Source organism: Triticum urartu, chromosome 7A (genome assembly GCF_056163025.1).
Source record: "Triticum urartu cultivar PI428250 chromosome 7A, HENAU_Tu73, whole genome shotgun sequence".
NCBI classification, from domain to species: Eukaryota; Viridiplantae; Streptophyta; class Magnoliopsida; order Poales; family Poaceae; genus Triticum; species Triticum urartu.
The window spans coordinates 604189566-604202369 of NC_141879.1; the positions used below are offsets into that span (position 1 = coordinate 604189566).

Genomic DNA, 12804 nt, shown 5'->3' on the forward strand with positions numbered 1-12804 from the left:
CCGGGTTGAGGAACACGCCAAAGGGGGAGCTGGCTTGTTGGGGATGTCTTAGCGTGCCGGGTTTGGCCGTCTTTTGCCAATTGTTGGGGCCGGTTGAGGAGTTCCGCCGGGTTGAGGGGCTTGGCCGGGTTGAGCAACCCGGCCGAGCGTGAGCCGGCTTGAGGGGCGTTGCTGGCCCCATTGTTTCTGAAAAGGATCCGGGTTCCGTTGCCTGCCTAGGGTTCAACCCCCCGACAGTAGTCCCGGAAGATGTGAAGGTCCGCTGTCTTCGAGTGGGAGGGCCTTCACAGTCCCCCCCTGAGGAGGCGCATTTTGTGAATGCCGGGTCCGGCAACACCCACTACTTGCCGGCTTCCAGAAGCCGGATCATAGCATCCCGACATGGGCGGGAAACTGAAGAGCCCGTAAAATCTTGAGGTAGTCTTTTGGGCTTTGCCCAGGCGCCACGTGGCACCTGGAAGCCGGAGGGGCCTGACAGGCCACACGTGCGACGGGACGGGGCGGTGTGCTGGGGCCCGCCACCGCGCACCCTCGGCCCACGTGTGTGAATTTATTGCGGTGTCCGCAAGTCGGTTGCCATTCTCGAGGTAGTGATTGCATGCGTACGTGCGCACTTATTGTAGAGAAGTGGGAGGGGCAAGCGCAAACGATCCCACTTCCCCACGTTTCGAACCGTGGCTTATAAATTGGAGGAAGGGAGCGATGGAAACCATTCTTGCTCGCGCTCCCCTGCCTCTTCATCCTCTCTCTGCTCTTTGTGATCGCCGCCCGCTGCGACGCCCGCTGCGATGCCCGCTGATTCGAGAAGGACTCCATTGCCATTCTCCTTTGCTTCTCTCTTTCTTCATATTTTCCGATGGCGCTTCCTTCAGGCTCATGGATGGGCTTGACCGTCACCATGGACGACATCACGTATCTCCGCACCACCAGGCGCTTGCCGGGGGAGAGGAGGTCATCGTGCGCCTGTCGCAGGGCGAGCGGGAGCCGCGGCCCGAAGGCACGGAGCGCGTGGTGTTCTACCCGCACTTCAAGCGCGGGTTCGGCCTTCCGCGAACAGCTTCTTCCACGGCTTCCTGGATTTCTACGAGCTCCAGCCCCATCATCTTGGCGCAGGCGCCATCTTGCAGCTTTCTGGCTTCGTCACCCTCTACAAGGGGTACCTAGGGTCCGAGCCTTCAATCGATCTCTGGGTGCGCTTCTTCTCCTTGAAGCAGCAGGGGCCGAAGGCCGGGGAGATGTCTAACTGCGGTGCCGCCGTCATCTACAAGCGGACTGGCACTGACTGCTCCGAGATGCCGCTGGAGGACTCTGCCAAGAAGTGGCAGGACTCTTTCTTCTACGCCCGCAACCTTGGCGCGGACCACATCAACCTGTCAGCCTTCGTCGATGCGCCGCCGCGGCTGAAACAGAACTGGGGCTATTATCCCCGACACCAATCGCAGGAGGTGCTCAACCTGTGCCAGCGGGTGTCGGAGATGAGGGATCGGGAAGGGCTCACTGGCACAGACCTCATCATCGCCTTCATCAGGCGCCGGGTGCTGCCACTGCAGCAGCGCACCCACATCATCGGCCAGATGACCGGATTCCAGGACCCGAACCGCATGTCAAACTTGCGCCTGGCAGGGGACCAAGTCGCCCACTGGGTCAACGACATCTCCAAGGCCGGGCTGCGAGAGGATTGGGAATTCGCGAAGCCTCCGTACAGACAGGCAAACCCGGCACCCGTGGTGAGTCCCTGGTCCCCGTACTTTGCCGTTGCATATATTCTTGTTCATCCCGACGCAACGCGGGAGATGCTTCTGAACGCCATCCGACATCCGTATGACCGGGCGCCGACGCAGGTGGTGCGGGCCGGCTCGAAGGAGCCGGCGGCCCATGACGAGGAGGAGGAGGCGGCCGCCGGTGTCGGCGTAGGGTGCCGCGCGAGTAAGTTTGCTTCCGTATTTCTTGAGTTGACAGGCACGAGGCGGCACAAGGGGTGCTGATGTGAGTTGTCAATGCAGCGGCGCTAGGTGGAGAAGGCGGCAGCGCGGTTGGCGCCAGGTCGTCTCGGGGGGCGACGGCGGCGAGCCGGCCGCACCGGAAGGACAACGTCGCGCCTCGAGCCTCGGCCGTGAAGCATGCGGTGAACCCGGCCGCTGGCATGAAGCCGCCTGCCAAGAGGAGGCGCGGCGCTCCACAGGCGAGGCCGGCGAGACCCACCGTTCTGGTGGTGCCTGGGTAAGTTTCCTTCTTGTCGAACTTGAATGGCCAAGCGGCCCTGCTTGGTTCTTGTTTGTTTACTTCATTGAGCTTCAGGTCATCGATCTCATTGGCGCTGGCGGCGGCGGACGCCGTGTCCACCGAGGGCACCGTGTTCTCGAGGACCTGGACCAGCGCCGTTGACCGGGATGAGGAGGCGGCCGACTCGGACCGCGGCCTGGACCCGGCCGACACCGAAGGACTGGCCTGGCGGGACTGGAATAGGGCCGAGGAGGAGCTGGAGGTGGCGTCGGCCCAGGCCTTGGGCAACGCCGCGACGACATGGGCATGAGCCGGCGAGGAGTCGGCGTGGCCTGAGATGCTGGCTGGGATGAAGCCGGCGGCGACGATCTTCATGTCATCGTCCGGGAGGTCATGGTGGTTGAGGACGACACTCTGTCGTGGACCGACGAGGTCGAGCAGGCGGGGGTCGAGGGAGGCGGTGGCGACGTCGTCTCGGACGAGGCGCCGTGAGCGGCACTAGCAAGGGTGCTGGAGAGAGCGTTTGAGAAGGCGCGGGAGAAGGCGCTGGCCGTGAAAGAGGCGGTCAGCGGGGAGTACGCTCTGGTGCCCAGGCCAGGGGGGTCGCCGGGCCGCCAGGTCGCAGCCGGCTCGGGGCCGGACCAGCAAGGTCTTCTTCGGGCCCCTGTCCCAGGAGGAGGCGGCGATGGCCGCCGTGAGCCGGTGCCTGCGAGGGCGGACGGATAGGATCCAGGCCTTCACCCAGGCCGAGGTGGAGCAGACGCGGGAGCTGGAGCATGTCATGTTCATAAGTTCTCCCTTGTCTATTGTTTTTTCTTTTGTTGCTTCTTCTGGGTGGGGGCGCACTAGCGCACCCACTAGGTGTAGCCCCCGAGATTCGGGCCAACTGCGTAGCAGTTGGGTCGAATCTTCAACCGTTGTTTCGTGCAAATCGTTGCTCCTTGCAACTACTGGACTCCTTCCAGGTCAGCATCTTCAACCGGTTTCTGGACAAGCACCGACAGCACAAAGAGTGGCTTGCCGCCAAGGAGGAGGAGCTCCGCGTCGCCGCAGGTATTTTTCTTGCGTGCTCTTTTTAATGGGGGCGCGCTAGTCCACCCACTGGGTGTAGCCCGCGAGATTCGGGGCAACTGCATAGCAGTTGGGTCGAATCTTAAAGTGGTTCTTTGTTTCTGAGTCTTTCTTTTGCATCCGATGTGTTGTCTTGGAAGACCCGGTTGATTCGAGCCGGCTTCCATTACGACCGGCTTGTCACTGACACACGGCCAGCTTGGGGCCGAGGTGGCGGAGGCGACGGGAGTCCGGCAAGCGCTTGACGAGGCCAGCCGGCTGCAGGAGCGGCTGGCGGGCGACAAGAGCCGTCTTGAGGCTGAGGTGGAGCGCCTCAAGGTGGAGGTTGCCAAGGTCGCGGAGGCGCAGCGGGCCCTTGCTGAGGCCGATCAGCAACATGGCAAGCTGGCCGACGACAAGGGCCAGCTCCAGGGCGAGGTGGAGCGCCTAAAGGTGCTAGAGGCCGCAGTGGAGGAGGCCCGTCAGGCAGAAACCCATCGCCGCGAGGAGGCCGAGAAGGTGGCCGAGGCCAAGGACGCCGAGTTGAAGATGACCCTTGCCAAGGTCCCCAACTTGGAGAAGACGCTCCAGGAGCGTGACCGCACCATTGCCAGGGAACGACGAGGTACGTTGCTCAAAGCACAGCACCTGGAAGAGTGCTTCTCCAGTAAGTGCTTTCCTTGGGTTCTGCCGGGTTGGGTTGCCGGCTTTTTCCCCTTGGTTGATCTGACTTGCTCTTCTTTTTGATAGGGGCCTTCCCGGAGACGCGCCAGCTGGCGGAGGAGGCCGTCCGCTTTCAACGACACCCGCAGGGAGTTGTGGGCTCCGGGACCGACCAGCGGGCGGCTTGGACCTTCCCGGAGATCGAGACCGCCGCCGAAGCTCGTCTGCGAGTCTTGGGCGAGCAGATGGGGCGGCTCTCTGAGGTCGGCGCGGCTATGACAACGGCCCTCTGGCCGGGCTCCATTGCATCGAATAGCTTCACGTAGTTGGCGCGGTGGTTGGAGTCGGGCCGGGACCGGCCCCACGAGTGGTGTGTTTCTGCCGCCCGTGCCGGTGCTGAGATGGCGCTCGGGTTTGTGATGTTTGGCATCCGTATCTGCGCTGCTGCTGGTTTCGCTGTTCGGGCGGGACCCTTTTCTCTTCATCGCCTCCGCCGCGGCGTCGCGCCGTCTCTCTGGTAGCGCTCGGGGGCTCGACTTCGACCCGCCCCCGAAGCGGCCGTGCGGGACGGCGCGCCCTCGCCGTCGGCTTCGCCATCTTCGTCATCACCAACGCAGCGCCGGCCGTCCATCCACGGGCGCCCCGCACGTGGGGCCTAGCTTCGGTCGGCCATGATCGTCCTCCGCGCAGCGCCTTGCTCCGGCCGACACGCGCGTTCGCTCCTCCACATGATGTTAACACTGTTGTAAAAGGTCATGTTAATATAAATGCTCTACCTCTGAAAGTTGCAGTTTCTTATCTGAAACTGAACTTGGAGTTTTTTATCTGAAACTGAAACTTGCAATTTCTTCTCTGAGAACCACCTGTCAGCGACCAAAAGGCAGGGGAACCTCTCCTCTCCATCATCTCCATTCCAAAACCACTGTCTCGCCTCTCCCTCTTCTCCATTTCAAAACCACCCCCTCTCCTCTCCATCATCTCCATTAGAAAACCACTGTCTCACCTCTCCCTCTTCTCTATTGCAAGACCACCGTCTCTCCTCCCATCTTCCAAAGATAGCACCAGACCACTCAGAAGGACATCTATTGAGGGGATGCAGCATCGAATCAGGCAGATTGCCAGTGGCGACTAGGAAAAGTTAGCCAGGTTGAAGGAGATCGTTACTTGGTTTGACAATGAATGGGAGATTTCGAGGACGGTGAGGGCCATGTGGCAATGTATGCGAAAGAGCGAGACAACGGCGATGAGGGCGGCGATGTACTCCTTGGCGGCAGTCATGCCGCAGTACTTCGAGTTCATCGAGTATCTCCTCCGGGTGATGGAGCAGACAGATTCGCCCGAGGCGGAAGTCAGGCGGAGGTGGTGGGCGTATAGGTCGAAGGTTGAGCACCTAGAGGATAACGAATCGATCGAGTACGGTGTGCCATTCATGAGGGTGCGGAGCCAGCCGGAGCCACAGGAGTATTCGTTCTCCCACCGCAAGAGGACGTTGGATGGCACGACGTCGCTTCCCCGTCGTTCTCCACGGTTCCCTCGATGCTCACCATGTTTCAATGGTGTTGGTAGGGTTTAAGGTAAGCTTCACACTAACCTAATCTTCCATCTGCCCATGCTTACAATCAGTGTGATAACTAATAAAAATCATTCTTACAATCAGTCTCCGAGTACTACGCCAATCACCCTAAAATAGCTCTGGACCTTTGGGTCAAAGTTGTGACATTGTGTACAAATAAACAAAAATAGATTGGTGCTTCTTTCAGAAAAGAGTACACCCCTAGAAAACTGCCAATATATGCTACTAGTATTTGGTTAGAGGATTCGCTGCCGAGAAAGATTCGTCCACAGTGAGTGCCACACATCCCACTGATGGTGGTGGATGCCAATGCTTAGATGGAGCAAGGTTGTTGTTGGTAATTTTTACTTGGCACCTCGCACTCTGCATATATGCCGGTTCCATCCATACATTTGTGCAGTTCCACCAAAATATAGCTGAATAACCCCATTTGCACAGAAAATGAAAAGGCGTGATTACATTATAGTGGCACTAGTTGATGAGACATACACTAATAAATAGAAGAAAATATTACATCATACTGGAAATTGACCCAAGTCTCCCCGATACACCTTCTGCCAGTGATGAACATCAGTGTACAGCGGTAGTACAAGGTGGGGCCTTGAGACATTCAAATCTCTATTTTTGTGCAGCTCAACTAAAATTAAGCACCCCAGTTTGCAGAAATGCTTAAACATTAACAATGGGACTAGTTGATGAAATATACATTAATAAAGAGAAGCACTTTCTGTATCTACATTGGAAATGAAATGATAGAGAGGACAGTCGCTCTATTTTAACTGTATTATTACTTCATTTTATCAGTGGCACTAGGGTCGAGCAGGTGGCAAACGATGTGTACCGTGCGTCGCAAGGATGAAGGCTGGGGGTGCTTAGACTAGGATGTTGAACCTGGCTCTTTCAGTCCCTATCTTCCCACTGATGTTTCTGTGGTAGCATTTGGGTATTAATCCAAACTTGGTCGAGCTGGTGCTGCGTCCCCCTACCTGCCTAGCTTATGTGGCGAACTTGTCTCCTACTAGTACTCAGTCTATTCTAGTAGTAGTTGCATAACTGCCCGTTTACACTGAGATGTTGTCAGATAATGGTTCTCTAAGGTTGGCTTTCTTTAATGAAATCGGAGGGAACCCCCTCTTTTGATATATAAAAAACAGTGGCACTAGCGGTGCCAAAACATTGCCTCAAATTAATAGTGCCACTAGATTAAGGTGCAAAATAATGACATTACTGCTTTATCATGGCAGTGCCAAAATAGTAGCACAAGAGCAGGATCAACATGCAGGATCTTTGGCAAACGGTCAGACCAAAAGGGAACATACCTCGTGATGGGAACCATATCTGCAGTCAACGCCATCGTAGAAGGGATGACACCAGTCACCAATATGCATGATTCAATTCATGGGACCTTTTGGTGCGGTTCACCTAAAATGAAGCAATGTCCCATGAGCTAGCAGCTTCTTCTTCTTTTTTTAAGAAAAGGGCTCCAGCCCCGGTTCCATTTCCATCAGAAAACAAAAACCCACAGAGCTTCTTCTTCATTAGATCCAATAAAATTGAGCAACATCAAGGTTGGTCGTGAAGCTCCTGGAGAGTTGGCGGACCAGGATAGTTGCATCCCTAACGAAAAGAAGCAACTTTACTTAATGGGAAATTTAGCAGGAGATGAAAAAAGTGCCATTGATTCATATTACTGGAGGCATTACATTGAAAACAACATTGGTTTAACGTGTCCTTACTTTTAACAGTGCGACAGCTACATTTTACCAGTGGCATTACATAAGAGCGGCTCGGGGCAACAAACATCAGAAGAGGATATCTGGGTTGGTCCCATTTTTGTTCAGTATATAGCCACCTTATACTGTGTGAAGCTAGAAAATCTAGTGTTGGACTTACTCTGTTGACTTGTCCCCCAGTCCCCACTTTCTTTCCTTTTTCAACCAAAAGATCGGGTTTATATTGAGTTTGTACTGCGTTCCCTTTATTTCCCTATTAGACCTAGAGGCCAGTTGGATAGCCAGTCTCTGCTACTTTTCGCCCCCATTATTTCCTCTTTCGACCAAGTCCTAGATTCAGGTAACAAATCTTCCCCCACCCCCACCCACACCCCCTTTCTTCCTTGTTTGAACCAAGTACTACTAGATTCGAGTGCATGAACTAGTTTTACCTCTTAATAATAAAAAAATTAGGTGGTTTCCGAACAGCCGATCGATCATATCTACACGAGGGGGGCTGAGATATAGTAAAAGATACAAATGCAGCAACGTCATGAGCTCAAGAATTAGAGCAAGGCTGGTTTCGAAGGAAGTTATACCTGAGGGTCGCCGGGATGCCGCTAGGTGGGCGGCGGGAGGCCGGATCTGCCCACACTACGACAGCGAGGAAGAAGGGGTGGGAGGCCCTCCCTCGCCAGCAATGCTTGGGAGAGAATGGCAAGGCACGCTGATTGGGACGCGCCGGCAGTGGGTAAGAGTCATCGCCGAGGACGACCGCATGAACGTTGCACCTTCTCGCGTTCCCCGGCGGAGAGGATCCGGTTGGATCTGTGACCAGTGGTGAGTAGAGAGAGAGTGTGGCCACCACTATCATGTTTAGATCTAGAGAGGACGAGGCAGTGTGAAGAGAGCAACACTAGCAAGCAAGCACGGAGGCTCCTGCCTATATAGTGGAGTACTAGTTTTCTTTTGTCTACCGGTCGGAGCCGGCTTGACCTCAGCAATGACTCTCGAGAAGTCTTCATGCACCTGCCCCGGAGGCACAGTTGTCGTCATTTTGATCTAAAGCACTGGATTATAACATATAACACAAAAAAATGCCACATGACAAGAAATCATAATCTCACTGCTCAAAGGAGACAAGATGAATCCCGACGGACAAACTAGATGAGGATCAAAGCTCAAATTAAAGATAAAATTGTAGAAAAGGGGTCTGTCGATAGATGTCCTAATTAACATAGTCGGCTTGACCTAGATGGCAGCCGAGTAGTCTTTGTGCATGTGCCCCCAATGACTAGCCCAACTCAGTTGTCGCTGTTCAACCCTCGCAGTGATCCGAAGCACATGGCACCTAATTTTGTGAGATGACAAGAAACCTTTTTTAGATTTCTCACCAGAACTACAACCATGTACAACACAGCCTGCACGATATGTAGACGATAGCCAATCCAGGCGTGTCTGCTAGAGTCTGGTCACATGCATGGACGAACTGATCTTCCGTGTCTTGCAGGGATCTTCCAGGTACCAACGTATGTACTACTTCTATTAACTCACCTGACTTGCAGGGCCGGGGAGTGTGCCTATGGTCGGTTCTCAATTACGGTCCCACATGTGTGTGCAAACGCAATATGACGCGCGTTCCATTCAGAGAGCGACGTATCAGACCGACCGATAGTCTGGGGTGCGACGCGAATGCGACGGGCGTGCTGTATACTCCATACATGTGTACCGCTGTTTTCTTGAGGCTTTGCTCCATGGCGCAATCCATGGATACAAAATTAGTATACTGTACTATTTAAAATTCAAGGACGGGACTTTTCCCGCACGGTAGGCGGGGCAGTTCCGCCTAGTCGGTTTGACGGAGACGCGAGAAGATGAGGGAGTAGGCTGCTGCAAACGTAGGGCTGTGTGATTTGACAGTGAGTTACTGCTGGACAGGTGGGGCCCGGTGATTTGACTTTCCATTATCATTTTAACTGCGGCGCTAAAACTGGCTTGAGTCTCCCGATTCCTGACCACCTCCATAAAGGTGCCTCTCCCGATGCTCCACCATGTAGAGGCTGGCTCTTGCTTGAGAGCCCACTCCTCCACTTTTTCCTTGCCTCTTTCCCCCAGATATGCAAAAATGCCATGTAAAGCGGGCTTATAGCCCATTATTGTACTTGATCCTATAGGTGCTAAGCCTACCACATAGGCATAAAGTCTGATGTGGCAAGTTAATTAAGAAGGGAGAGACTAGTTTGGTGACCCCAGGAAGAAACGGTGATAAGCGCGTGTACCTAGATGAAGCAAACTTAGCAACAAAGAACTAAGCACCTATGCATGGGGGACTTGAGTTGATAAGCCATTTAATGCCCATAGCACCTCATCTAAGCACCATTTCGTTGGAAGAGCTCACTCCTTGGCAAATGCAATAAATACTACAAAGAAAGAGATAGAGAGAACTAAACAAAAAATACTCTTATAGCCAACCTTATAGCTAACCTTGTTGTATGAGTGACTAAGTGATGAGTATGTATGACATGCCAACATCAGATAGCCTAACGCACCGTGTTAAATCTCCAAGGGCGCGACCACGCGAGCGAGGCGACGGTCGTGGTAGGCGCGACCATGATACGGGCTGCTGGCAGCCCTTGGATCTGAGATCTAACGGTGGCATGCTAAGTTGCTGAAAATTTGCAGAATAACCCTCCAGGATAGGATATTCACCCATAGGTCTAGAATCACGCCATGCAACCGTTCGATCTCAGATCCAAGGGCTCTCGGAAGCCCGTATCATGGGAGAATGGAAAGCTTCATATCACCTGTAATTTTCCCGACGCTTCACATGACATCGGAAGCCATTTAATTGGGCGTCGAGTAGACATGACATATAATTGGGACCCATAGTACTGTGCATGAATCCATTTATCCACCAGGCAAGCCACTACCCTGCCATTCGCACGCCCCCCCCACTTGACATTTTTACAATCGATAAACCGCTCCTAGTCGTCTCGTCCTTTCACATTACGGCAGTTCCACTAATCCTAACCCTCCTCCCAAATCCATGGCATCCCAAATCTCCATGATCGGCGGTGAGTATAAGGTTAGAAACATCACTGGTGATGAGTTCTACGTCATCTACACCCGTTCTTCCGCAAAGGTCAAAGAATGCCTTGTTCGCTTCAAACGCATGTTCGAAAACTCAAATGATGAGTGGGTCGCTCGGCTAGATGTTGAGTACACCACAATCCTGGGAAGCGAGAAGAATCTAAAGGAGGGAGAGAAGAAGAAGCCCGCCGTGATCCAGGTTTGTGTGCATGACTTATGCTTGGTCTTCCACATATGCCATGCCGATGTTGAGTGCCAGCATTTTAAGAATTTCCTCAAGGACGGCTGAGTCAAATTTGTTATTGTAGACTTTAGGAACGACAAGGAAATCCTAGGTTGGATAGGCCTCATTGTAGGAGACCCCTTTGACCTCCAGAAGAAAGGGCCGGTGCCCTCCCGTGATTAGCCCTCAATGCTGACCCTGGAAGGAGCCATGGTTCATCCTTCGTACGGTACACTAAAGAAACCTCCGTTCAAGTTTCATCATGCATGGGAGTGGAATGTACTAGATATAGACCACATCCACTACGCTGCAATGGATGGCTACCTTTGTTTCAATATCTACAAGGGTTGGATGAAGAGCAAGAGCCAAGTGTGTGGTTCAAGCAAAGAAGTATCGGCCAAGAGGAAGAGTGACAAGGATGAAGTCGAGGACGTGGATGAGGAGTCCGAGTAAGGTGGCAGTGTCGTTGCTCATGGTGGTTCTAATATAGTGTCTACCGGATTAGTTGCTTAGTTTAATTTCGGGTGTGCTTAGTTTTATTTGAGGGGCGTGCTGTGCTGATCCCCTAGCAGAACTATGTTATGTTTCTTCTCATTATATTTCGTACATTTCATCTTTTAGTTGGTATAGTACTACCACTCGTTTATTCACATTATATACGTATAATATATATGGCCAACATCATATAGCCAGCAGTTTAGTTGTCAAAGAATTTCAGGGTGCTTAGTTTTGTCAAAGAATTCCAGGGTGCTTAGTTTTATTTGAGGGGTGTGTTGTGTTGGAGACCATTAACTTATCATTGTGAGAATCGGCTTATTTTTGTCATGTAACATGGTCAACGGGTTTGACGTGAAAAAAACAATGTCTAATGGCATTTCTAATATATGATGCCTCCCCCAGATTTTCTTTACAGAGGCAACATAGAACTATATGAGTGCCCTATTAAATTTTGGAATTATTCCGAGTTCATTTGGCCTTTTTTATACATTAATTAAGTTTCTGGTCATTTAATGTGCATAATTCAAATTTGAACTACAAGAACATGCTCCCGTGCACCAAAGTTGATTGAAAAATCACATGTGTGTCCTCGGCTGAATTTCTAGGTCACATGCAAGAAATGGGAATGAAATTCAAACATCTGGGCATCTTGGTTCGGCCGAGAACATAGAGAAGCTTGGTTTTAAAATTCTTGTAAATACAAAACACACCTGAAAATCATGAAACTTGGCATCATGTCATGTCATGGTACTACCATGCTGTGGTAAAAAAAATTTGCAGAATAGGAACAAATTTTGGTATAAGTTTCTTGCAAACCGGAGCTTCTCTCAAGAAGGCTCATGGTTTTGAGAGGGAACGTGTCACCTTTGTGTGCATAATTCAAATTTTGAATACAAGCACATGCTCCAGTGTACCAAAGCTGGTTGAAAAATCACATGTGTGTCCTCAGGTAAATTTCTAGGTCCCATGTCAAAAATGGGAATGAAATTCAAACATCTGGGCATCATGGCTCGGCTGGAAACATTGAGAAACTTGGTTTTTTAATTCCTGGAAATTATGAAACTTGGCTTTGTGTCATGACATGGCACCAACATGTTGTGGTAATTTTGCTGTCCGATTTGTGAAAGCGCACACATTAACAATCAACAAAGTCATTTTGGAACAAGTGATGTCACTTTACAATCGGAAACACAATTATTATTGAAACCGTGGGTGTTCTATTTGCCATTTACGTGCCGCCACGCGTCCCCTTTTTTATTAGCTAGGAGGCGCCGTGCAGGGTAGCTATATGAGCACAGGAGGCATGTGAGCCCTTTGACCTCCATCTGCCGTCCACCTCTCTCTCAAGGTATCCATTAATGGCGCCCGAGACTCTGTATAATGGCGTGGCAATGTCTCACTCGACTAAGATTTAAGAGAGAAAAAAAATCTGAAAAGAAAATTTTGCACGGATCTTGATGTAAGATCCGGCGGACGTATATAGCATCTACTATGACTTATAGCAACATTGATGAACATATATAAGGACGATGAGAGTGGATAATAATTGTCTTACATAATTAGGAAGATAATTAAAAAAGGCACATGCGGCTACGCCCGAAATACGCAAGGGCAAAAGAAGAAGGAAGATGCATACAATGATCTGGCTCGCTGATCTCTACTTTCTTTATGCGATGCAGGTCGCGGAGACTAGTTCTCGGAGCGGGCGATGATCTCTTTCATCAGTTTCATGTCCTTAATATGCTGCTTGGCAGCATCCATGGATTCCTCCA

The 12804-nt window shown here is 51.9% G+C and overlaps 1 protein-coding gene across 1 annotated transcript; it reads left to right on the forward strand.

Moving 5' to 3' along the window:
• The first annotated feature begins 1292 nt into the window (after positions 1-1292).
• On the forward strand, positions 1293-2533 carry LOC147960635 (uncharacterized). Its single transcript, XM_087533453.1, has 3 exons — positions 1293-1926; positions 2004-2220; positions 2299-2533. The coding sequence occupies exons 1-3, from the start codon at positions 1293-1295 to the stop codon at positions 2531-2533; spliced, it is 1086 nt and encodes a 361-aa protein (XP_087389579.1).
• The last annotated feature ends 10271 nt before the right edge of the window (positions 2534-12804 follow it).

Bases quoted from the DNA above. Each gene is read 5' to 3' on its own strand.
- LOC147960635 (XM_087533453.1), top strand. From the start codon at position 1,293: ATGCCGCTGGAGGACTCTGCCAAGAAGTGGCAGGACTCTTTCTTCTAC. The intron at 1,927-2,003 runs GTAAGTTTGCTT...TTGTCAATGCAG, and splicing joins CGGCGTAGGGTGCCGCGCGA to CGGCGCTAGGTGGAGAAGGC. The intron at 2,221-2,298 runs GTAAGTTTCCTT...ATTGAGCTTCAG, and splicing joins ACCGTTCTGGTGGTGCCTGG to GTCATCGATCTCATTGGCGC.